The 23,600-nt window shown below is 39.1% G+C and overlaps 2 protein-coding genes across 2 annotated transcripts in view; one reads left to right on the top strand and one right to left on the bottom strand.

The window, feature by feature from the left end:
• The first annotated feature begins 10,141 nt into the window (after window positions 1-10,141).
• On the top strand, window positions 10,142-16,988 carry C4H5orf58 (chromosome 4 C5orf58 homolog). The gene is made up of 4 exons (XM_077895571.1): window positions 10,142-10,282; window positions 11,277-11,349; window positions 12,095-12,188; window positions 16,711-16,988. Exons 3-4 carry the CDS (start codon window positions 12,095-12,097, stop codon window positions 16,860-16,862), a joined length of 246 nt encoding a protein of 81 aa, XP_077751697.1. The 5' UTR covers window positions 10,142-10,282; window positions 11,277-11,349; the 3' UTR covers window positions 16,863-16,988.
• Window positions 16,989-18,393: 1,405 nt separating this feature from the next.
• Window positions 18,394-23,600, bottom strand: part of LCP2 (lymphocyte cytosolic protein 2) — a 44,491-nt gene continuing 39,284 nt past the window's right edge. The window contains exons 18-21 of the mRNA XM_077895570.1: window positions 23,247-23,341; window positions 22,574-22,651; window positions 20,641-20,796; window positions 18,394-19,140 (exon numbers count right to left, since the gene is read on the bottom strand). Of these exons, the coding sequence (XP_077751696.1) occupies window positions 19,018-19,140; window positions 20,641-20,796; window positions 22,574-22,651; window positions 23,247-23,341 (452 nt within the window). The 3' untranslated portion in view covers window positions 18,394-19,017. The remainder of the gene's footprint in view (window positions 19,141-20,640; window positions 20,797-22,573; window positions 22,652-23,246; window positions 23,342-23,600) is intronic.

Raw genomic sequence — 23,600 nt, 5'->3', positions numbered from 1 at the left:
GCTGCCTTAGGAGACATCTGTCAGCTTGCCAGGGACCCCCAGAGAGCAGACTTCCCCTTTCCTCATTCCAGAATAAACCACAGGAAGAGGAGTCTGTAAGTAACAGGAACTTTGAGGCCAAGTGGAGAGAAATTCCCATCCCCATCCATGTTCTTGGATAGCCATGAAATCCTGACCCTTTTTTTCCTACAAAAATAGGAAATGTATATATTAATGTGCCAAGCACTTGGCACAGATGACCAAATGCATCTTCACAATAGCCCTATTATGTAAATACTAAGCTTACACTCACTTTACACATAAGGACACTGAATACTCAGAAAGGATAAGTAATTCTAAGATGTACAATTTGTAAACTAAGGAGCTGAGATGGAAAACTCAGAGCCACATGATCCCAAACCTGTGCTCTTTTAGTCACACTAGGCTACCAGAAATTTCTAGATCCTTCTTGAAAGTCCTTTTTGAGCATTCCAGAAAAAATTCCCAAGTTGTGGTGGTCCTGATACAAAAGAAGAATTAGCCAGTGAGGATGTTGTTTAAAAGACACATTGCCCTCCAACTAGCTCCCTTCTCAAGGAGATGGGTGAAGATTTTTTATTCACTTAACAAACACTCCCCGACTCCCACTCTGAGCCAGGCACTGGACTAAGTATTGACAATACAGGTGCAAACATACCCCAGGCCCCTGCAAGCTCACATTCTAGCAGAAAAGAAAAACAAGGAAACAAATACAGTGAGTATTTTGGAGTGTTCTTAAGAATATATGGGATACATTGAGAGGATGTGGGGTAGATGAGATCCTAAGCAAACACCCCATGTGACCTCAGAGACCCCAAATGCTGTGGGGGAGGAGTAGGTATATGATCCTGCCACTTCCCAGCTGAATGATCTCAAGCCCAACACTAAATCTCTCTGAGCCTCAATTCCCTCATGTGTAAAATGGAGATAATACTATTTTGTAAGCCTGGAACAATTCAATGAGATAACATAGGCCATTTTTATTATCCCTTTCCTTCCAACACCATGTATCATTCATCACTAAGTTTGTGCTGATTCTATCTCCTAAATGCTCTTTAATCTCATTTCCATCTCTTCTGCTGCCATTTTGAACGAGGCACTGCCATCTTTCACAGGAAGTACTGCACTAGGCTCCTAACTAGACTTCCTGAGCCTATTCTTCTGTTCTTTCTGTCTGCTCTCCATCATGAAGCTAGAGTCAGCTTTCCACACCACAAATATGATTGTACTGACTACCACCATTCCCAACCTCCACCTGTTTAAGAACCCTTGGTGGCTTCCCACCGGTTTCAGGAGAGACTGTAATGCTCAACACAACCCCCATGGCCCTGGCAGGGCCTCACCTCTGTCTCTCTGGTCTCCTTTTGCCCAAAGCATCCCCTTGCTTCCTGCACCCCAGTCTTGCCAGACATGCTTTCAAGCCCTCACATCTACTAGGTTGTCTTCTGAAACAGGGACCCTGAACATGCTATTTCCTCTGCCTAGACTGCTCTCCTCCCCTTCTGATCTCAGCCTGAATGCTCCTACCTCTAGGACACCCTTTCTGAAAGCTATCCCCACGATGACATGTCTTCTTCCTGGACAGTGCCTAAATTGTCACTTATTATGTATTTGTGCCACTTTCTCCAGACCATGAGCTGTTAATGTCTGGCCCAAGATCAGCAAAAGATCTGTTGGTTTGGGCTCACCACTAAATGTCTAAAACTTGTCCGACACAGGCACCAAGAAGAGATATTTCAGAAAGATTCGTTGCATGCATTAATGCACGGTATTCAGTAAGTTTTCAAAATTGTGAGTTCCTTTTTCCTTGCCTGTGGCTCCTTACATGTGCAAGTTTTAGAACTCTGCTTTTGTTTTGTGGGTGTTTTAAGGAAATAAATGGTTTGAGTCCTCAGCATCCTGGAATTCCCCCCATGTACAAGAGACGGTCGGCAGAGGGCCCCAGAGGAGCAATTATTGAAGTCAGATCAGTGAAACTAGCAGTTGCTGAGACACCAGACCCTGTCCCAGAATCTGTCCATCCTTGAACCCTTCAGAAACCACCACCACCAGGTGGCATATGGCAGTGGAGGCCTGGCCCGCCATGTCAAAAATCCTTTGGATCTGGCCTTAAGAAACATAGGAATTCATAGGATAGGAGATCAGAGGCCCATGTAGATTATTTTAACACAAATCTACTGCTTGCTCCTTAATTTGTCAGTTTTCACGCTGAAGAATTTGTAATCAAGAGCTCACACCACTGGGTAAAATCATGCATGAGCGTTAGGGGAGATTTGCTTTCTTTGGGGGCCACTTTTCGCTTGCCAGTCAGTAGTTTTATTTCCATTTTAATTTTCAGAGCGTCTGCCCCCCAGCAACAGCCTGTGGTTTGGAATTCATGGCTCTGTTGTGTGTTTATGCACTATGCTTGCTTGTAATTGACAAATTTAAATTCTGGTCATATTTCATTTATTACACAGACCCGGGGAAAAATCCTCGGCAAAAACCTAATTACAGCGAAAGTGCCACAAGGTAATTGCTGGGAAAGAACTCCTGCAGAGGCAGGGCTGAATATTTCATCCACCCATAAAACGATTATGCTGACAAGATTCTGAAAAATAATAAAATCTGTTTAATAAAAAAGAAGCAAAATATCAGTGTTTTTACACACAAAGTATTAAAACATCCTTCATTTTGGACAGATCCTAAGTCATTTGATTTTTATTCAAGTGATGATCCACAGCCCTGATGGTTCCTTTATCAGGGACTGGAGTTTCGTGATCCTTCCGACACAAAGCTGCTTTGAAGCTTCCAGGACTGTTGTTGTTTTCCAGAACAGCCATGAGTCTGCTTTTCATGGCTGTGTCGGATCTTTAGTCTGTGTGCCAGCATGAAAAAGCAGACAGAACTAAGGGGAAATGCTTGTTGTGTTTACACTGCTATAGTCCATCCATTTTCTGCTTCCCTCCCAGGGGGGCTGTCCCTCTTTCAGAGGACTCAGAAGTCATCAAGGAGGGGGACTTCTGCTGTCAGAGCTTTGCTGGGAGTCCAGCAGAGCAGCAGGTGCTAATGCATAGCTTGGTTTCTCTGACTCTCGGGGATACCACTATAGCAGCAGGCCAATTCATTTACCCAAGCTGGACTGAACTGAATAAAGGTTTATTGATCACTTACTCTATTCCTGGAGTTGGGTTAGGCACAGGATACAGTGATAAACAATGAGGGACGATGGGGAACAAGAGGTTCCTGCCCTTCCAAGAGGTATATGTTAGTAAGACAGACCCAAAGAAAACCAAGAAAAAGTAAGAAGAAACAAATTTTGAAATTTCAAATTGTATCGAGTGTCCTATGGAAACAGGGGCCTGGGAGAGAGAATGGGGTAACATTAGAGGATGGGCTCTGTGAACCCTAAAGCATGAAAAGGAGCCAGTATGAGAGGGTCAGAAGGAAACAGTTACAAAAAAGTTGTTGGCATGGGCTTGGAGTCGTATGAGGAATGAGGAGGAGAGAGACTGGAGGTCGGGGCCTTATAAACAGGGTCCGCAGGTGGGTGCTTCTTCCCAGGGATACAGGAAGCCACTGGAAGGTTTTAAGTGGTACGATCTAATTTACATCTTAAAAAGCTCATCCAGCTGTAGTGTGGAGAGCCAACAGATCATCATGGGCAACAGCAGTGGTGGCAAAACCAGTTAGGATGCCATTGCAAGCAGCACAGGAAGGGCATGGTGGTTTCCCACTTCAGGGGAAAAGCAGCAGAGCTAGAAGTAGGCAGACTTTTATTGCCAAAAATTACATATAAAAATGTAAATGAAAAAAAATACATAAAATCTCAGACCTTAGCACTAGATTTTCCATAATGATGGCAAGAGAAATTGGAAACAAACAAACAAAAAACTAAGGAAACAGAAGAAATACAGACCTAAATTAAGAAGAACTAGAAGCTGGAATGTCCATTCCCTCCTTCCTTTCCCCCCTCCCCAAGAATCAAGAGGACATAGTGAGTCTCTGTGCTGCTATGCTGGGGGAGTCTTCCACCCAAAACACTTTCCTCTCTCAGAGGGAAATTAATTGGACTGATTTATGCTTGAAAATTATATGTATATATATATATATATAATACGTACATAATATATATTCTTATATATAGTTATATATATATATGTGCATGTACATCATTATATATATATGTATAATGAATTCTGGCATCGGTGGCCAAATTAAGTTTCAACCATGGTCATGCACAGGGGATTTGTAGAAAATGCCCAGTGAAGTTCATAAGTCACTCACTATTCCTCACAGTATGGTCTGCAGTCAAACTAGGTTAAAATGGAAGGAGAAAGGATTAAGAATGCACATTTAGGGACCTCTACCTTAGATGTACTAAATCAAAGTCTTTGGGGTGAGCCCAGGAATCAGCTTCCTAAGCGATTGTGTACCATAAAGCTTGGAGAAGCTCTGCTTTACAGTGATTGATGTTGTACCACATTGAAAAATGCCCTGGAGAGTTTAAAATATAGAGAAGAGGATTGGGACTAAAATCACAGCTGGGCTAAATAAATAAACACAGGGAAATGAAATCACCCATAAATCTCACCACCCAGAGATCCTTATATATTCTTCCAAACTTGCTTTTATGCACATATACATATTTTCATTTTTAAAAGGTGAGTATACACTTATATTCTATTGTAGTTGACTTCATGAATATAATTTTTTTATGAAGATGCTCGTTTTTCATTGCGTAGCTGGCTGATGAGGGTGAGGTGTACGGAGGTGAGGGTATTGCCTCGGGGGAGAAACATCTGATCAGGATCTATGTCTTTAATAAACAGGGGAAGTATTGTCGGGTGATGCCAGGCTGATGTGATTGAATTGGAAACATATTTTATTTGGGGACAGAAAAGGTTTTCTCTGATTGGTAGATCTCTGGAAATAAACACAACTTATATCATGAATATGCCTTGCTGGATAAAGGCATTTTCTAAAAAGCCAAGCACAAAGAGTTTTCAGACAAACAGGCATAGCAAGCAACTGTCAAAAACAGCATCATGCTGAATATTGTCAGCTTTTGTCCATTTGCTTTCTCAAAGACCTAGCTTCATTCTCGCATTACAGGAATGTTGAAGAAGAGGGCCAAATTCTGGCACAGTAAGTGTACATATTTTATTATTTCGGGCATCAAGTTAGAAAACTTCAATAGTCTCTTTTGGCTTCCAACCTACCAAATCTACAAGGCTTCAGACTGTTTGCTTTTCTTTTAAGGGTTGAAGTGTTTGGGGCATAGGGTTGCCAAATCTAGCAAATAAAAGTACAGGATTCCCAGTTAAATTTGACTTTTATATAAACAAATTTTAAATGTAAGTATGTGCCACATAATACTCAGGAAATACAGTAAAGCAATTATTTGTCGTTTACTTAAAATTCAAGTTTAACTGGGTGTCCTGTATTTTATCTGGCAACTGTCTTTGGGTAGTTTCCTATTTCAGAGGAAAATGCTGGTATAGATTACAATTTCTTTTTTTACTCAGCTTTATGGAGGTGTACATTAAATTTAAGGCATACAATGGGATGATTTTATATACATAACTATTGTGAAGTGTTTACAACATTACAACAAGGTTAGTTAATACATCCTTGACTTCACATAATAAGCATTTTATTGTTGTTGTTTTTATCGTGAAAACGTTAAAAGCTCCACTTTCATAGCAACTTTTAAATATACAAAAGAGCATTGTTAACAACAGTCACCATTTTGGATCCTTGGAATCTATTCATCTTGTAACTGAAAATCTGTCCCCTTTCCCCAGCATCTTCCCAGCATGTTTAACTGCCATTCTACCCTCTGTTTCTATGAGTTCAATGTTTTTAGATGCTGTCTGTCTGACATATTTCACTTAGCATAATGGCCTCAAGGCCCATTCCTGTTTCACAAATGCCAGGATATCTATCCTTCTTTCATGTAATTTCTTAATTAGAAGTGAAAATATTTTAGTTGCAGCAAGCAATGTGGATTTCTGTTAATAACACCTTTTATAGTTCAGAAGTGTTTCTTCTGGAGAAAAAGAAAAGGATTTTGCCCAATGGAACATCACCTGCTTACAGAAGACAATGGACAAGGGTGGGAGCCCACCTTTTACCTCAGACTTCAGTGGCTTAAGTCACATGCTTTTCCCTTTCTTTCCATGAGGCTATGGGGAGAACATTGGTTGTTCTGACACGTGGAGATTACCTTGATCTATCATATACTAGTCATGCTCCACAAGTAATGATCTAAGAACGCACTCATCACCTCTGAAATTTATATGCAAGAAGGTTGTACAAAGAAAGCCATATTCAGACGGGAGTTGGCGCTCCAGAGGGAAGCCAATCCCCAGGTATAGAGACCAGCACTTCTAATTGATGATGAGCAGGGAAACAATGGAAATGAAAACTCTGAGAGCAAGTGCAAGAAGTGAGATAATTTACTCAATTTGTTTTCCTGGAAACAAAGACTTTATGTCAAGAATTCGTAATAAAACTAACTGAGGCACTCACACCCGACTCCATAAAACGCTTAATCACCTTGTTGTTCTGTAACAACTTTTCTCTTTATGGGAGATTTTGCCAGCTTTTTAATCTTCTTTATTTGATTAACATTAGAATCAACAACTGCAACCTGTGTGGAGTCCAGTAAAGCGTTGCAAACTTATTAAGGAAGATAGATTTTTTAGGGCCTCATCTATAAGAGTCTTCAAGCTTTAAGTAGCAGATCATGCTTTTAAAGTTTTATTTTCTCAGGAAAAGAAAAAAGAATCTATAGTTGCTTAGGAAGGAAAAATACTACAATACGTAGTCATCATTACTCGAAGACATTTTTATGAAGGAAAATACATTATTGCAATCTATCTTTTTCCAAGTTCACATCTCTTTTTTCTTCTTACACCACTTGTTTTAAAGAAATACAAAGTCGATTCTTCTTCTATTTTTTTAAAGGCTTAACAAAGATCTTTTCCAAATTACAGCACTGGAATCTACTCATAAGAATCAGCTTTTGGGATAATTAGAAGTTCTTTGGATTCTATCAGAAGTCCTGTAAGCAGAATCCTAATCCACAGATATCTGAGTAGGTCCTGCAAACACCTCTTGAATCCTGTGAACGGGGTCAGTCAGTCTGGAATGATGGGGCCCCACAGACACCACATTCTACCAAGCCCCAGCCCTCATCATCACTGGCTTTTCAGGATTCTGTCTTAATGCTATCTCAACCCACATATGCTTTTCACCTTACTTCTAAACCATTTTTTAAAGATTTTATTTGGAAGAAAGAGAGAGAGAGAGAGAGAGAGAGAATATGCACAAGCAGGGGGAGCGGCAAAGCAGAGAGAGAAGCAGGCTCCCCACCTAGCAGGGAGCCTGACGTGGGACTTGATCCCAGGACCCTGGGATCATGATCCAAGCCAAAGGCAGATGCCCAACCAACTGTGCCACCCAAGAGTCCCCAACTGACTTCTCTCAAGCACCTCATTTCCTCTTGCTATAATCTATGTGGAGTTTCCTTTTTTAAAAAAAAATATTTATTTATTCATGAGAGACACAGACTGAAAAAGAAAGAGAGGCAGAGACATAGGCAGAGGGAGAAGCAGGCTCCTTGCAGAGAGCCTGATGTAGGACTCGATCCCGAATCCTGGGATCAGTATATGAGCTGAAGACAGGCACCCAACTGCTGAGCCACCCAGGCGTCCCCATGTGGAGTTTCCAAATGCACATCTGGATGCAGGTCTGGGGTACAGTTTTTACTAGTCTGAATCAAAAGAAGGAGGAGAAAAAAAGACATATCCAGTAAGATTTTTATAAGCTGATATTATTCTGAAATTACTTTAACCTTCCTTCTTTTTTCTTCCTTCTTTTCTTTTTTGATGTTAATTGATCCCTGCTTTTACAAAAACAGTGATGGCAATTATTTTTGCTTTGCTAATGTTCTTAATTTAGAAAGTAAATGGTGTTCACCCTATGTTGGTCACTTGGATGCTTGTGTGTGCATTAGTACACGTGTGTTTAAGTTCAATGAGCTGTGAAGCCCAAACATTATAAAACTGTGATGGTACTTGTTTACTGTTTCAAGAAATGGTGTCCTGGTCTAGGAGACAGCTTGGTGCAGAGAAAAGAACAGAAGGCCTTGGAGTTGCACAGACAGGGTGGGAATCTGGTTCTTGTGCCCCTGAGCAGTCACTAAACTTTCTGAGCTCAAGCTTTGTTTTCCACACAACTGGGGTGATAACAGCTACCTCAGAGAGTTGTCAGAAGATGAAAGCTTCTAACATAATTCTTTTTTTTTTTTTTTTTTTTTAATGATAGGCACGCAGTGAGAGAGAGAGAGAGAGAGGCAGAGACACAGGCAGAGGGAGAAGCAGGCTCCATGCACCGGGAGCCCGACGTGGGATTCGATCCCGGGTCTCCAGGATCGCGCCCTGGGCCAAAGGCAGGCGCCAAACCGCTGCGCCACCCAGGGATCCCCATAATTCTTAATATACAATGAATGCTAAAAGAATGTTTGTTACCTGACCTGTGCTTCTTTTTACTCAAAGAATTAAATGACAAATGCCCAGCACATATACCAGAAATAAGAAAATGCAAGACTCTGATACCAGCAAGTGTCTAACAGTCAAAATGAGTAAGAGAAATCTTGGCAGAGAGACTGGGATGAAACTGCAGGTTTGGGTAGGGCTAATTCAAAAAGACGCCTTCCAGGATTGAAGTGTGTTTTGAAAGGCACTCATAGCACGTTGAGAATGAAGGAGTTTTAGAAGGGGATTGTATACTGAACAGCACCGAAATCTAGGTTGAGCAAAGTATGGGACATATCCCATTAGGGATATGAGAGATGGTTTCATATGGTACCAAGGCATTAAATAGCATGGATCATGAGTGAGAGTTATTCCCTTTCCAACTCTTTCAATTCTTCTTATTACATCAAAAGAAAATTGCGGTTTGTGCTACACCATCTTCTACACTTCCTTAACACTTAAATAACCCATTTTAACAAAGGAGATCCGGGTGCAGGTACACAGCCCCCGGGAGACACGAATGTCTGGATGATTACAAATCTTATTTCCATTGTCTTTATTTTTCTTATTACTTTTTGTTTATATTAGTGATATAAAAATTTTAAGCAAATTTAAATTGTAAAGGGAAGTAATTTTAAAAGACTCAAGTAATAAAATAGGTGGTACAGGATTAGGGGTAAAAATCATAACAGTGGCCTTACAGTGAGTGAAATTTAGGAAATATTGGTCTAGCCCATCCCTCTCCTATGGAAATTAAGGTGGGGAGAAAGTCAGCCACTGGTTTCCAAGATTACATAGGTAGTTCATTTTAGGATTAAAGTTGCTTCTCCTATGTACCTTCTCATCTAACTCTGCATCAGACGACATATCCCACAGTATCAAACTGAAAGCGACTGGATATAAAATAAACAACAGACTGTGGGTTGTCAGGAGAAGAATGGTTTGAGAGGCTGCTGGATATTATATGGGAGGCTTAGAGAAAGCAAAGGCTTACTTTGCAAGCCTAAAGCCTTTGAGAGGGAAATTCCTTGAGTCAGCCCCGGAGGTTCCAGTGCCAGAGATTCCTCTTGGAATCTAGCAAAGATGGCTTGAATCCCAGCTTCTCCACTGGCAAGAGACCAGTGTATACCTCTCCATTCGTGCACACTCTTCACTCATCTGTAAAGATTTATAGGAATGGTAATAGCTAACATTTATTGGGCACATCATCTGCCAAGCCCCTTTGATGCATTATCTCACTTAAACCTAAAAAAGAACACTAGAAGGCAGTTATTATTATACTCACATGATAGAAGAGGACACTTGAACCCTAAATGATTACACTGCTTACTGGCCCCTCTCTAGCTAAACAAATACTAGAGTAGGATTCACACCTGAGCACACCTGAGGATTCACACCTGAGCAGCACCTGAGCAGAATCTGGCCTTAATCACACTCCTATGCTGTGAAAATTAAATGCAGACAAGGCCTGGGAAGCACGTAGCACAGTGCCTGGCACACAGGAAGCAAAAATGTCAGCGCGCCTTCCCCACCGACATTCTCCGCCCACAGGTCAGCGCTAGGCCCTCCTAGCTTCGCCTCCAGCATCTTTCCCGCAGGGGTCTTGCCTGGACTACAACTCCCAGGATGCAGCAGGCAGAGAAGCTGGCCAATCCGGTCGCAGAGTCCTGCTTTTCAGAGTCGGCTCCGCCCCACCTGCGGTCAGAGCTCGGGTGACCGTTGGCCCGGCGGGTCCTCGCCCGGTTAGTTCGTGGGCCGGCCAAGGGTACTGGGTTTTAAATAATCCTCCTCAGGGTTTAGGGGAAGGCGAAGGCTGTTGAGATTTCCCAGCTGCCTCAGGTTGTAGGGTCAGCCTCCCAGTGGGCGGGCTCCGCGCAGGCAGGCATCGGAGGGCGCCCCACGGGCCGGGGGTCGTCCCAAGGGCCGGGGGTCACCGGGACCGCGCAGCGCGCTTTGCGTGGGCTCAGTCGGGTTTGGGAGCAGGAGGGCCGTGGAAACTTCGAGGCTGCTTCAGTCACCAAGCGGCCGTGGGCGGGCCGGCGGCACCTGGGGCTCCAGACTGGTGTAGGTGCGGTGGGGAGGAGGGGTTGGCCTTGGAAAAGGCTGCAAAGGCCCCAAAGCTGCAGGGATGAGCCTCGCTGCCCAGGACGAGGGAACTGGGCCTCTGCCCTCCTGGCTGGAGGTCAGGGCTGGTTGCATTAGCGCCTTCTGTCCACAGTGGCGTGGGCTCCGGCTCCTGGGGCCTGAGCGCCGCTTGTCCCCTCTGGGAAATGCCATTGGACCCTGCCCCTCCTTTCCCTGAGCCACGGCCTCACCGAGATCTCCAGGGAAGATCTGGACTTCTCGTCTCTGACTTCTCTCCAGCCCCGTGGGGTCGAGCCCCAGCCCAGCTCTGCCGTCGGACCCCACCCGTCCAAGGGCACTCCAGGGCGCTGCCCAAGCAGACCCGGGGTGGGGTCAACTTTCTTGGGCATTTCTCTGACCACTTAGTTTCTCCTTCCCTCTTGGATTTTTAATTATTGTTTTACAACCATTCCACATTTTTAAAGTTCTTTACTTCCACCTTCTCCACCCTCTTTTATCATATTTTCTCTCCCCCCTCAAACACAAATCGTTTGATTTGCTATTCCAAACCAAGTAAGATAGCTACCATTCCCTTTTTGGCTTCTAGGCTATTGTAAGTGGATGCAAAATATATTTTATTCATTGGAAAACAAAATTTTTATTCCTTTGTAGTGGCTCTAAAGTGAGTGAAATAGGATAAATTCCTCCACTCGGGAGAAAGCAGAGGCAAGAAGTTGACTAAACGGTTAGTTTATTTTCATTATTTTGGACAAGCAGCCTGACCCATAACTGTCTGCCTTTCAATTGCTGGAATTGTGTGTGCTAATTGTTTATTTATTTTTTCAAGTCATTTTGAGAGTTTGAAATGGCTAAGATTAGTTTCTAGTGAACCACCCGTTTATGTATTTCTACCTGAGACAACTGGTTAAAAAATATGTACTGTACATAGAACATGGTAACCTGTTGATTTACACATTTTAATTAACCAGAATTTTTAAAAAGTGTATTGCTTTAATTCCCAAAGCTAAAATAAAAGTTAGTTTTCTTAGTTTATGAATTATAATTGAATCTTACTTTGAGTTTTACTATGTACTTAGAGTTTTATTGTGGATCCTCTCATTCAGAATAAGTTAGAATACAGTGTCTTACATAAAATTAGGGAAAGTTTTATAACTAATTATAAGGTAGTTTATAAGGGCTAAGGCTTTCTGAAAAGGGGATATCTGCATTTCCATTATAAGGGCCCCATTTTGTCTGATTTCATTAAAGAAGAAACGTATGAGTGCTAGTTGGAGGTGTCTTCTGTTTGAAAATATGAGCAAATTGATGCCTTATTATGTTAGAATTCTAACCATTATATTGACTTATTTCACAATTATTTCAATTCTGAAATAATAGACTTTACTTTTAGAAATACTGAAAATTTAAGTATTTTCAAAGTGCACATAAATGCTTCTGATTTATACATTTTATTTCTCTTTTAAAATCAGATGTTTAAGAATAATGTTACTGACCATAAGCCTAATGTGGAAACCATAATTAAAAACATTAACACAATTTCTTTGGAGTTAAAGAAGATGAAAGGTAAGTATGGAATCCCTGAATTAAAATGTTTGCATGCCTTATTTTTAAAACAAACACTAGAGCAAAATTGTGCTTCTTCTGGGATATAACTGAATTTTGCCTACTAATTAGGATTTCTTTACTTCTTAAGAAATGTTGACCGTGTAATATAAACTAGATCTTTTAAGGATGGATTATGTTTGAGCATTTTCCTGGAAGTTAGCAGACTTGAATTCCCATCCCTGACACTAACGAGTTTATGGTGTTGTCTAACTAACCTCTTTAAATTTACTTTCCTTCCTTCCCTTCAATAAACTATTGCACAATGATGTCACATTCTGCAAAATTCAGTATCTCTATCCGTTAATTTTTACTAAGCCCCTAAGTTTCCTTCCAAATTAAAATTATGTTTGTTTGATTCTGTGAGTTAAGGGTTCTTCATTTTAAACAGACTCCTAGAGTAGGATTAGACCTTACAGTTCATGATGTTTAATCATTCATCTCAGACATTCTGTTATTTTATCCCAGACACGCAAAATTTCCGTGATTGAATATTTCTAGGGATAATCTAACCCTGATCAAATATTTCCTCTGTTGGAGAACTCCAAATCTCACCCGTTAGCTTCTTCCTTTTTAGATGGTTCCTCCTTATGGACTAGCTGAAATCTGTTCCCATCTTCCTTTCACACACTGGTCTAGTTTCCTATGAAACTACACTGAATATGTAAGTACTCTTCTTATGACAGCCCTTGGATATTTGAAGATAGCCTCTCTGTCAGTTACAAGGAATTCAGCTACAAGTAACAAAATACCAACTTATATGTGGCTTATACAATAAGGAATTAAGAGATCCAAGGTAGGGCAGCCCCAGAAATAATTCAGAGTTTTAAAGGCTTCTGACTATACCAGGTTCCTTCCATTTTTCTGCTCTATTATATTCACTCTATTTATCACTCTTATCACTCGTAGTCATGACCAGCAGGTGTGGCCATCTACAGATACTGTATCTGCCTATGTTTCTATAGAAACATTTTCCCAGGTCCTTCTAGCACATTTTCCCTTTCCTTTCACGGCCAGATTTGCATCAAATGCATATGCCTACACCAGCCACTGTCAAGGGGAATGGGACTGCCAAGACTAGTTTGGACCAGTCAGGACTTATTGCTGGAGCTGGGGAAAGGATCATCTCAAATGGAATCAAGTTGTGCCACCAAGAAGAGGGGATAGATTGTTAGTTAGGCACCAAATAGTGCCTGTTATGTTTTTTCTCCATGTTCTTCCTAGGGCAACATTTCCCAGATTTTGATCAGTGAACCTGGCTGTCTCAAGAGATGTTAATAAGTGGTGTGCAGTAAGAATATAGTCCATGTTATTATGGTCAAATAAATTTGGGAAGTGTTTTATGCCGTATATTTCTCTCAAAAATTCACAGAACATATTAACAAAGGCTCTGAGGAATCTGATGTAAAAAAATCTGGTTATCTTTGCTTAATCTCTCAAAACCAATCTCAACAATATAGCAAGAATTTCGATTCTAAAATGTGAATCTCCTGAAAACTCTTACTAACTCACTATTGACCCAGAATAAAGTCCAACAAACTTCCTAGAATGGACTATAAGACCTCTTGAGATCAAGCCTCTGCCTACCTCTCCAGTATCATCTTATCATTGTTTTAGTCTTGCACATTGTGTGCTTCAGCCATACCGAACCATTTGCAAATCTACATATCTGCTCTCTATTCATGTCTGTACCTTAACACATACATCTTCAGAAATGCCCACTGTGCAAACTCCACCTCCACCTAGCCAAGTTAACTGCTGCTTATTAGTCAAGGTTAATTACACTGGCAAAATTGTTAAGCAAGCATGTTATCGCTTCTACTGTTTCATATCATCTATCACATTGTGTTGTAATTGCATGTTTACTTACTTTTCCTATCCCTGCTCAACTGTAAGCTCCTTAAGGTTTTTCCTAGCACTTAAACATAGTGCCTTGATATAAGAGGTTCTTGGAAATATTTACTAAATGAATAATTGGTGTCTGGATGCTTGTGCTCATTTAAAACAGAGAAGCTTTAGATTTTTCTCAAACTGATTATCTAAATGTTCTAGCTTGGGGATTATTCTTTCATGAAGTAAAACAACTAGATGTGATGGATGTGTTCCTGAGAAGCTGTGGGGTAAGTCAGGCAGTTAGGTTATAGGGATTCGTAGAGCTGGAGTAAGAGGGCAGACTTCTGATAAAATGATCAACACTCCTTTTAGCCACACTTCCTTCTCTCAATAATAATGTCAATAGCTGACACATAGCATTTACCATAATCCAGATACTGTTCCAAGAGCTCTGTATAAATGGACTCAATTCTCATCACAACCTTGTGAGGTAGAAAATACTACCATTGGCATTTACAGATTACAGAAACAGATATAGAGAGGTTAACTAACTTCTCAAAAGTCACACAACTAGTCACTAGTAAACCTGAGATTTAAATTTAAAGTGATTTTAAAGAGACAAAAATGCACAAGATGAAAAGCTCTCAGAAAAAAAGTTAATGAAACAGAAGGCAAATAGAAGCAAACAGAAAAGTCTGAACCCTAAAGTCCAAAAATTTGAGCTATGAGCTCACTGATTAGAGCCAATGAAGAATCAATACATGGTAGCACCAGAATCCTCTGGAAATGGGGATAACGGTGGAGCTAAGAACAGGAAGGCTGGTTAAATGTTTAAGAAATTGTAGACTCCTAAAAATAATTAATTAATTAATTAATTAATTAAACTTTAAAAAGGGGTGCCTGGGTGACTCGGTTAGGCATCCGACTCTTGATTTCTGCTCAGGTCAAGATCTTGGGGTCATGAGATCAAGCCCTGCACTGGATTCCATGCTGGGTATGGAGCCTTCTTGAGATTCCCTCTCTCTCCCTCTGCTCTGTGTCTCCCTCACCTCTCTCTCTCTAAAAAAAAAAAAAAAAAAAAAAAAAAAAAAAAAAAAGGTTGTAGACCCCCTAAGTTCTCTTCTCTCTGAACTAGACAGTGGTTCCTTTTCTGTGACAGTACACTTGAGTTTGATTCCCTGAGAGGATCTCTGGTCTGGAGCCATTAGTCATAAATTGAGGCAAAGAGTACTGTACTGAAAACAAAGATATTAAGACAAAGTTTTACAAACTGATTTACAAGATTCCCAGCTTTCTTTTCCCACTTGGCTATAAAACATTAGCAGTCAGACTTATACCCTCAAGCAGATTTTTATTTCAGGAATCTTATGAGCCTAAGAGAAAAAAATCTAAAGACACTGAGAGCAGAGGTTACCCCCAACAAAATGCCCACCCCCAATACAGGCTATCCCATAGGCACAGAGTTTCCAGTTATCTTTAGTCCCTGGTCTTAAATATGAGTAGATAGCTCTGGTGCAATAGATATTTGATGAAAGCATCTAATATGAAAAGCAGAGACAAAGTCAATACATGGATTCCATCAATGAGAGAGAAACAAATAATGGAGTGAGATGAAAACTCCCAAGAAACTCTCAATAGCTGAAGAGAAGTAAGAGATGATTCTATGTCCATGAAACAGGAATATGGTCCTCGGAAAAGTTTGGAGAAGGGAATTCTTGGAAATTAAAAGTAGGACAATAAAAATAAACTCTGCAAAGGGGTTTAAAGATAAAATGAAGACAATTCTCTAGAGTGCAAAAAAAATAGAGGTGGATAGTTTTAGGGAGAAAAAAATTACAAGATCAATCAAGGAAGTTCAACATTGGGACACCTGGGTGGCTCAGCGTGGTTGAGCTTCTGCCTTTGGCTCAGGACATGATTCCAGGATCTGGGATCAACTCCCACATCAGGCTCCCTGTGTGGAGCCTGCTTCTCCCTCTGCCTGTGCCTCTGCCTCTCTTTTTGTGTCTCTCATGAGTAAATAAATAAAATCTTTAAAAAAAAAAAAAAAAGGAAGTTCAACATTCAGTAAATAGGAGTGTTAGAAAGAAGGAACACAGACAATGCATGGGGTGTGGAGTTCATTAAAGAACTAACCTGAGAAAAATTTAAAGAACTGAAGGAAGGGAGTTCTATAATGTTAGAGCCATACATAACTGTGGTCTGATCAATAATCACTTAGGAGAAAACTAAGAATTAGAAATAGCTACTAAAAGTAATAATAGGGGCACCTGGCTGGCTCGGTTGGTAAAGCATACAACTCTTGAACTCCCACGTTGGTGTAGGGATTACTTAAAAAAAAAAAAAAGTCATTTTTTTTCCAAAGATTTTATTTATTTTAGAGATAGAGTGCAAGCGACTGGAGAGGGAATGGGAGAAAGAGAATCTCAAGAAGACTCTGAGCCAAATGCAGAAGCCTGCACAGTGCTCAATCCCAGGACCCTGAGATCTTGACCTGAGCTGAAATCAGTAGACACTCAACTGACTTTTTTTTAAAGACTGGGTGCCACCCAGGCACCCCCAAAAGTAGTCTTTTTAAAAAAAAGTAATAATAGTTGTCTATGACATATGTTCTCCAAGATAGTATCTTCTATTATTTTGTTTTACACAGAGCTCTCCCAGTTGCTGCTTTGTGACCTTACTCTACATTTTAATCATCCTGTGAAGACGGATGACTTAAAGGAACCAGAAGGAAAAACCCGCCTCTTTGAAGAGTCTGCAATATCAGATGTGTCCCTTGCCTCTAATAATTTTTCTATCTGATTTCTTTTTGTTTGTTGTGAATTTATAACTGTATTTATTGTGGAATTAACATGTATCTGAGAGAATTGAGTTTACTAATATATTTAATATGATAAACAAAATAAAAATAGGATGAATTGTAAATAATCATTTAATATTATTGAAACTTGTTTTATTGTTTCAAAGAATGGCTAATTCATTTCACTAGTGGCAAGAATATGACATAGGAAATTGACCATGGGGGCATTGCTTATCCTTTATGCTTGAATTTAGCTCAGATGGAAAGAGTTAACCAAATTATAAACGGATGGCATGAGTTTGAATCAGATCTCTCCTTGTAACAAGTACCAAAAAACTCAAGCTAGCTGAAGCATTTATTGGGTCCTGTGACTTGGAAGTCCATGGTTGAAAGAGATGTCAGGGACTCTACTAATTTATCCTATGTCTCTAACCTGGTTCTATTTCTGTGCATTGATTTTATCTTCTTCTGTTATAGACTGGTTTCCTGCCTATGGCAAGTTGAGGAGGGTAGAGACATGGTATCTGACATGATTCACTACCAAATAGCTGCTTTGAAATCTGTTACCTCCTTCATTTTAGAAATTTTAAAATTTTAAATTAAGATAATGTAACCTAAACCAAGACACAAGGTCAGCTCAGTGTCTGCTGTCCTCACCACTCAAGTCAGTGTTTAACACAGATTAGGCACTAAATAAATGGTTGTTGACATCCTGTTGCATAAGCATGTAAATGAATGCAGATTTTTCAACTTTAGAACTCTCTAGCTCTGGACCCTAGAGACCTACCAGTTTGTAAAGATGAAGCTTGATGAAACATTATTATCATCATTGGTTAAAAGTCTCCACATACCTGTTATCTTAGCAAGTTATCAGTTTTAACCAGGTAACTTCTAAGCTCCCTTCTGATGTTCTATTAATAAACTTAGGAAAATGAAGGTGCAAGATATTTTTGGCCACTCAGAAAACTTGCAGATTAACTAGATAAGCCAAAAATTTTTGTTGTTAATAAAATTTGTGGAATAATAACAAAGCCCCAAAGGGGAAAACTTGAAGAACAACAACCAAATGCCTGGTTTTATTGTGCTGAACACCTACTACTGTCTGCTAAGTAGGATGAGTAAGCTGAAGGAAAGAGCTGTATTGCTTCAAAGGACTTATAAAGCCTTTTTAGGAATGACAATGAGAAGGGCTTTATGGTAGAGTTGTCAGGGGATAAAAGAGATAGAAGAAAGGCATCTAATAGGAAAGTCTGATCACATTTTTCTATGTATATGCATTGCTCTTTCATCTTTGCTGGAAGACTTGGATAAAATCGACATCACTTGGAAATGCTTTTGGAGTTGTGGGAGTTGCAGGGGAGGTGGAATGTGGGTGTTGGGATGTGATGAACTTACATCCAGCTATATTTGACACCAAAGCCTTATCTCTAAATTTAAAATGATTACTTGTGGTATTAACAGCTTAAATTTGCTTTAAAACAAAAATATAATAGGATGGACTAAACAAAGTCAATAGTTTTAAGAACACAAAAGTAAAGCAAAAGGTAAATTAATTTTAATCCTAGGAAGTTATCGTATCATGCATTTATCTTTTCATAAAAAAGTACACAAATATGCCCCCAGCAAAAAAAAAGAAACAAATAAGAAAGGATGAACTAGTTTTAAGCCTCTTAAATTATTGCTGCCAAGAAAGTGAAATTTGGAAATTTTCAAATCATATATATAAAACTGATGATTGCCTCTGACTAACAACAAAGGTTTAGCTATTAAAAAATCAGTTTTATGTGATATCAAAAACTATTACTGTTTCAGTGTTTTTAATCTTGCCTCAAATTATTTCTGTAGCTATGCAAACTACTGTACTTTGAAATGAATATTTCAAAATACACATTTTTTAAATGAATCATTACAGTGCACTACTAGACTTCAAGTGTGAACAGTATTACTCATGCTTACAAACATTGAAGAAGAATAAATAAATTATGATATATTTGACAGTCTTCATTTCAAACACTTTTTTATATGAAAGGTCAAAACCTTGTGTTCATGTTGAGGGGTTTGATTCAGTCCTAAGTGTTTGTCCGTTCACCAAGGTTGATTGATCTTCCCATGCTGGCAACAGAGGCAGGAGCAAGGTTCATTTGCTTGCCTAACTCGCTAGGGATAACCTGCAGAATGTGTTAATGTGCACTGGTATCTGGAGCCTCGGTTTTTCCCATCAATGAGCAGAAGTGGCATTTTCCTGAAGTAGTCTATAATATCTGACACAGACAAAAAGTCCTGAAAAATTCAAAATAAGGAGATAAATCAACATTGGGATGAGTAGCATGAATTTAACCCTCAGGTTTTTTTCGTTTTTTTGTTTTGTTTTTTACCTGCATTATATCCTACCTCTACAAGTTATGAGGATGGTAAGAAAAAATATTTAATACTTTGCAAATATTTTAATGATTTCTGCTGTAGAATTTTGAAAAAATAATTCATCAACAGCAACAAATTATGGATAAAGACTATATATATGTGTGTGTATTTGCCTTAGGATTACTCTGTGTTTTTTATTTTGGTTTCTGTATCCCTACTTCACTCTTAGTCACAAATAGTGTGAGGAGGTATAAGAAATCAGGAAGTCAGTGTCCCAGTGTCTAGAGCTGATATCCATAGCATTGCACAATGGTTCCCTCATGATCCCTCTGCTGTGTCTTCAGTGCCACCTGACATTCACAAAGTCTCTGCAGCCAAGTCTTTGCAACCATTGCCTTCATCATCTTATCCCTAATGGCCAGACTGGAAAAAAAAAATGCATCCCTCTAGACATAGATCAAAATCACATAGGTACCCCAGGAAGGATATGCACTTCCTCCAAAACTACTCTGCTGGCGCCTCTTTCAAGGGCAGCTGCAATGTATGGTTTCTACTTATGTTTCTCACACCAGACCAACAGAAGTTCTAGAGGGCAGACATCTCTGTCTCTATAGCAGCTTTGCAGCTCTATCCACACTGAACCAGCGATTGAAACATCTGATCAGAATCATGTGGGGTTTTTTTTCCTGTTCATTTACATAATCATAACTTAAAAATATTTGGAGTGAAGTAGAAATTAAGAGTTATCTGGTTTTCATTCTGGAAATGTTTGATTCAGCTGATCTTCCTCCTGGAACTTTGAACTTAAAAAATATGTTTGGAGCCTAAGTTTAGCTGTTAGTTTCCTTTGCAAAAGCAGCTTTTTTGATTGCCATCCAAAAAGTAATTAGCATAAACATTGGCTAAACAGAGGAAAAATTCCCTGGCAGATTGGCCACCTTCATTGGCCAAACCTCTTTTTTAAGTGAAAAAGGACTCAAGTATTTAAATAATCACCACAACAAGAATTCTGGGTTTGGTTTTGTTTCTTTACCCTTTTCTAAATGTCAATACAGCCTTATAAGTACACTTCAATCTTACATTAAAATTATGTTACAGAGGTGAATGATAGAAATGACTTACCTTTGACACTATCAGTTTTTAAATTCAAATATTAATTTTTTTAATTTATAAGTTATACGTGTGATTTTAGACTACTTGGAATAAAAGACATAAGAAAGACTCCATGGCACAGGTAGCTACTGTCATTTTGTTTTATTTCCTTCCAGTAAAGGAAGGACTTCACCAATGAAATTTAACTCTAACAGTGCCATACAGTATGGATCCCCAAAGAATATTACAGTAAGGTTCCATATTGACAGGTATGTGAAATGGCATAAACAGAGGATTTGAGGAAATTTTGCAACTGAAATTTCTTACCTCTTTCCCCCGGAGTCCAGTTCCCAACAAGTAAACTTGGCTTTCCTCTTGATAACGGATCTGGATGTTATAAACTTTATCCTTGTACAACACCATGAGGACATACGGATTAGTTATTGTTTTTTTAGAGCTGTCTCTAACCAGAAAAGTGCCATCCTAAAAGAATAAATTCATGTTATTATGTGAGCAGCAAATGTCAATACTTCCTTTTTAATTGTTTTTTAAACCTATTTATTTTAGAGAGAGAAAGCACATGAGTGTGCATGCATGAGTAAGGGGAGGAGCAGAGGGAGAAGCAGAGAGAATCCTCAAGCGGACTCCCTGCTGATCACAGAGCCCAACACAGGGCTCATCCCAGGACCCTGAGATCATGACCAGAGCTGAAATCAAGAGTGGGCATAACTGACTGAGCCACCCAGGTGCCTCAGTAAATATCACCGTCTGTGTTGCCTGTAAGAGCAGTAGACAAGCCTCTAAAGATCTAGAAACGTAACCAGTTGACAAGTCAGTGAACATTTAGTTCCCTGAACGGTTACAGTCCCATGTGCCATGGATTTGGTTGTCAAGAGGCAGCAAAGATTGTATTAGAGAAATTTCCAAATTTCAGAGACCTCTTTGAAGTCCCTTGATGAAAGATACATCGTTTTTTCAGTAGTAATAAGACAAATAATAAGTGGTTGAGTGGATAAAGGGCCAGACAAAATAAGGACTTTATTGGTTAACTAAGTATCTGTTTTCCTACTCCTGGGAGCTAATTCCCTAATCCTTTCTTTCATAGCCAAAGTCAGAAAACACACAAATGCCTATGAAATTCATCCATTTAAAAACCTCGTGATCTCCATGTAAAACATTCATCATTAAACACCTGACCAAAAAAAGAAAACAAAACAAAACAAAACAAAAACAAAAAAACACCTGACCATAAATAAATGTGGACCATCTTGCATTCTTAACCATTTTTTTCTGTTTACTAAAATAGTGTTGTGATTTGTCCTGTACTTTAAAATGTTATTCCATAAATTATTGCTATATAACATTAATATTACAAAGATCTAATATTAAAATAGGATTAATTAGTAAGGCAGCTTTAAACTACTCCCTCGTTTGTGTATTAAATCATGATGGTTTTAAATAGCCATCAATCTGCAATAATGGCTTTCCTTTGTTCTTTTTATTTCAATTGAGTAAATTCCATTCAGAACATCTTCTATTCAACAAATATAACTGTGGACCCATTCGCAGTCAGAATTTAGAATTTAGAGTTTTGAAGACTCCCAGAACCCACACAAAACACCTAACTAACTAAATCAGAATCCCTCCAGGTGAAACCCAGGAATCAGAATTTTTAAGATCCCCAGGTGATTTAAATGTGCATCTAAGATTGAGAACTATTCTTGTAGACTCAAGACTTGAGAGATGAAGGATCTTTGTTTTTCTTTCTCTGATATATAGATTTAAGGTTATGGTTCTTACCAGACCACAGGAGATCTGGTTAAACTAGAAATTTCTAGGGGAAAGGGCATGAAGTTTCTGCTGTCTCTCTCCATATGGACCCCTTCACATCAGTGTAGATGACAATTGTGTATTAAAAATGAAGATAGAATCAGTAAGATGTTCAAAGTTTGGGGGAAAGAGTCTCCTTTTGATAAGGCTATGCTTCCTATGACAAGACAGACCTTTCTAGTTAATAAAGTCTTCTCAGATTCTGCCAACTGAATGACTGCCTTAACTTAGATTTTTCCCAGATCCTAGGAATCATTGCTATGGATGCTGGTAGGTATAAAGCTGTCACTAATGGGTCCCCCTAGTATAACAGCATGAATATCACCTAGCAGAATTCCTAGCCCATAAGTGGTCCTCAATAAAAGCCAGTTCCCTTTTTCTCCTTCCATCAATATTTATAACTACTTAAAAATAAACTTTAGCACAGTACCTGGTTTATCTTTCTAAGAGCAGCTTCTGCCTCTGGTCGGGTAATATAAGAAACGTACCACTCTTCATTTAATGAATTCTGAAAATGTAAATTTTTAAAAACTGAATAAATTTTGCGGTTACATATGTAAGTGAAAAGAAAAGTCTCCAAGTAATCATTTTCATAAATCACCACCTCAATTCCATGAGCTCTGAAATGTTTGTTTTCTTAATTTGAATATAGAATCACTTAGGTGGGGTTAAATAGAGGATATTTTGCATGAAATACTTTTTATCATGACACTGGTTGCAAAGGTAGTTGTGAATAAGCGTTCCATATATAATAGAAGTTTTAATCAGGGAAGATACGGGTATAATAATTTCTTCAGTTTAGTATGATATACTTAATGAAAAATCTGGGCTAGTGAGCAGTTAAGTGGCTTATTCAAGGTCATGAGCTAGAAAACAAATGAAAAATAGGATTATTTTTTTCATTGTCAAAAACAAAACACATATTTGCTACTGGAAAAACATTAAGGAAAAAGAACATATTTTTCATCTGGATCCTCCCCTTTAATTTTTTTTACTAAAAAAAATTAAAAGTAATTTAAAATGATAAGAATACAAAAGAGTATCAAATGGGAGATTGTTATTTTCTGGGAAAAAAAAGAAAATAAAAACATATGCTTTATTACCTCTTCTTCCCCTGGAGACAGTGATCGAGGTTTGTTTGGAACTGGCAAGGAAAAGTTTCTTCCTTCAGCTCTAGGAGGGGGTCTGTTGCCAAGGCCTTCAAAAATATAGTATTTTGAAAGTTAACTTGCTGTAAGCTATTCTTCATTTCTGTCATCACACATTTCTCCCCTAAAATGCCCTTGCAATTGTTCCCAGCAATTAACATTTTAAGAAGCCATAGCTTCAAAAATAATTTTCACCTGTTCAAAACCACAAGGGCTGTTGACTGTTCAGGCATCATTCTATAACCATGTCAGTGAAATTCTGAGAACAGTTCCACGAATTTGAGTGATTTCTTAAATATGCATGGTGCA

This window comes from Canis aureus, chromosome 4 (assembly GCF_053574225.1).
Source record: "Canis aureus isolate CA01 chromosome 4, VMU_Caureus_v.1.0, whole genome shotgun sequence".
Lineage (NCBI taxonomy): Eukaryota > Metazoa > Chordata > Mammalia > Carnivora > Canidae > Canis > Canis aureus.
The sequence above is the reverse complement of the archived record's forward strand: the minus strand, read 5'-3'. Positions and strand labels throughout refer to the sequence as shown.

Excerpts from the sequence above, each read along its gene's own strand:
- C4H5orf58 (XM_077895571.1), top strand. The coding sequence starts at position 12,095 with ATGTTTAAGAATAATGTTACTGACCATAAGCCTAATGTGGAAACCATA. Across the intron at positions 12,189-16,710 it reads GGAGTTAAAGAAGATGAAAG|AGCTCTCCCAGTTGCTGCTT; the intron begins GTAAGTATGGAA and ends TGTTTTACACAG.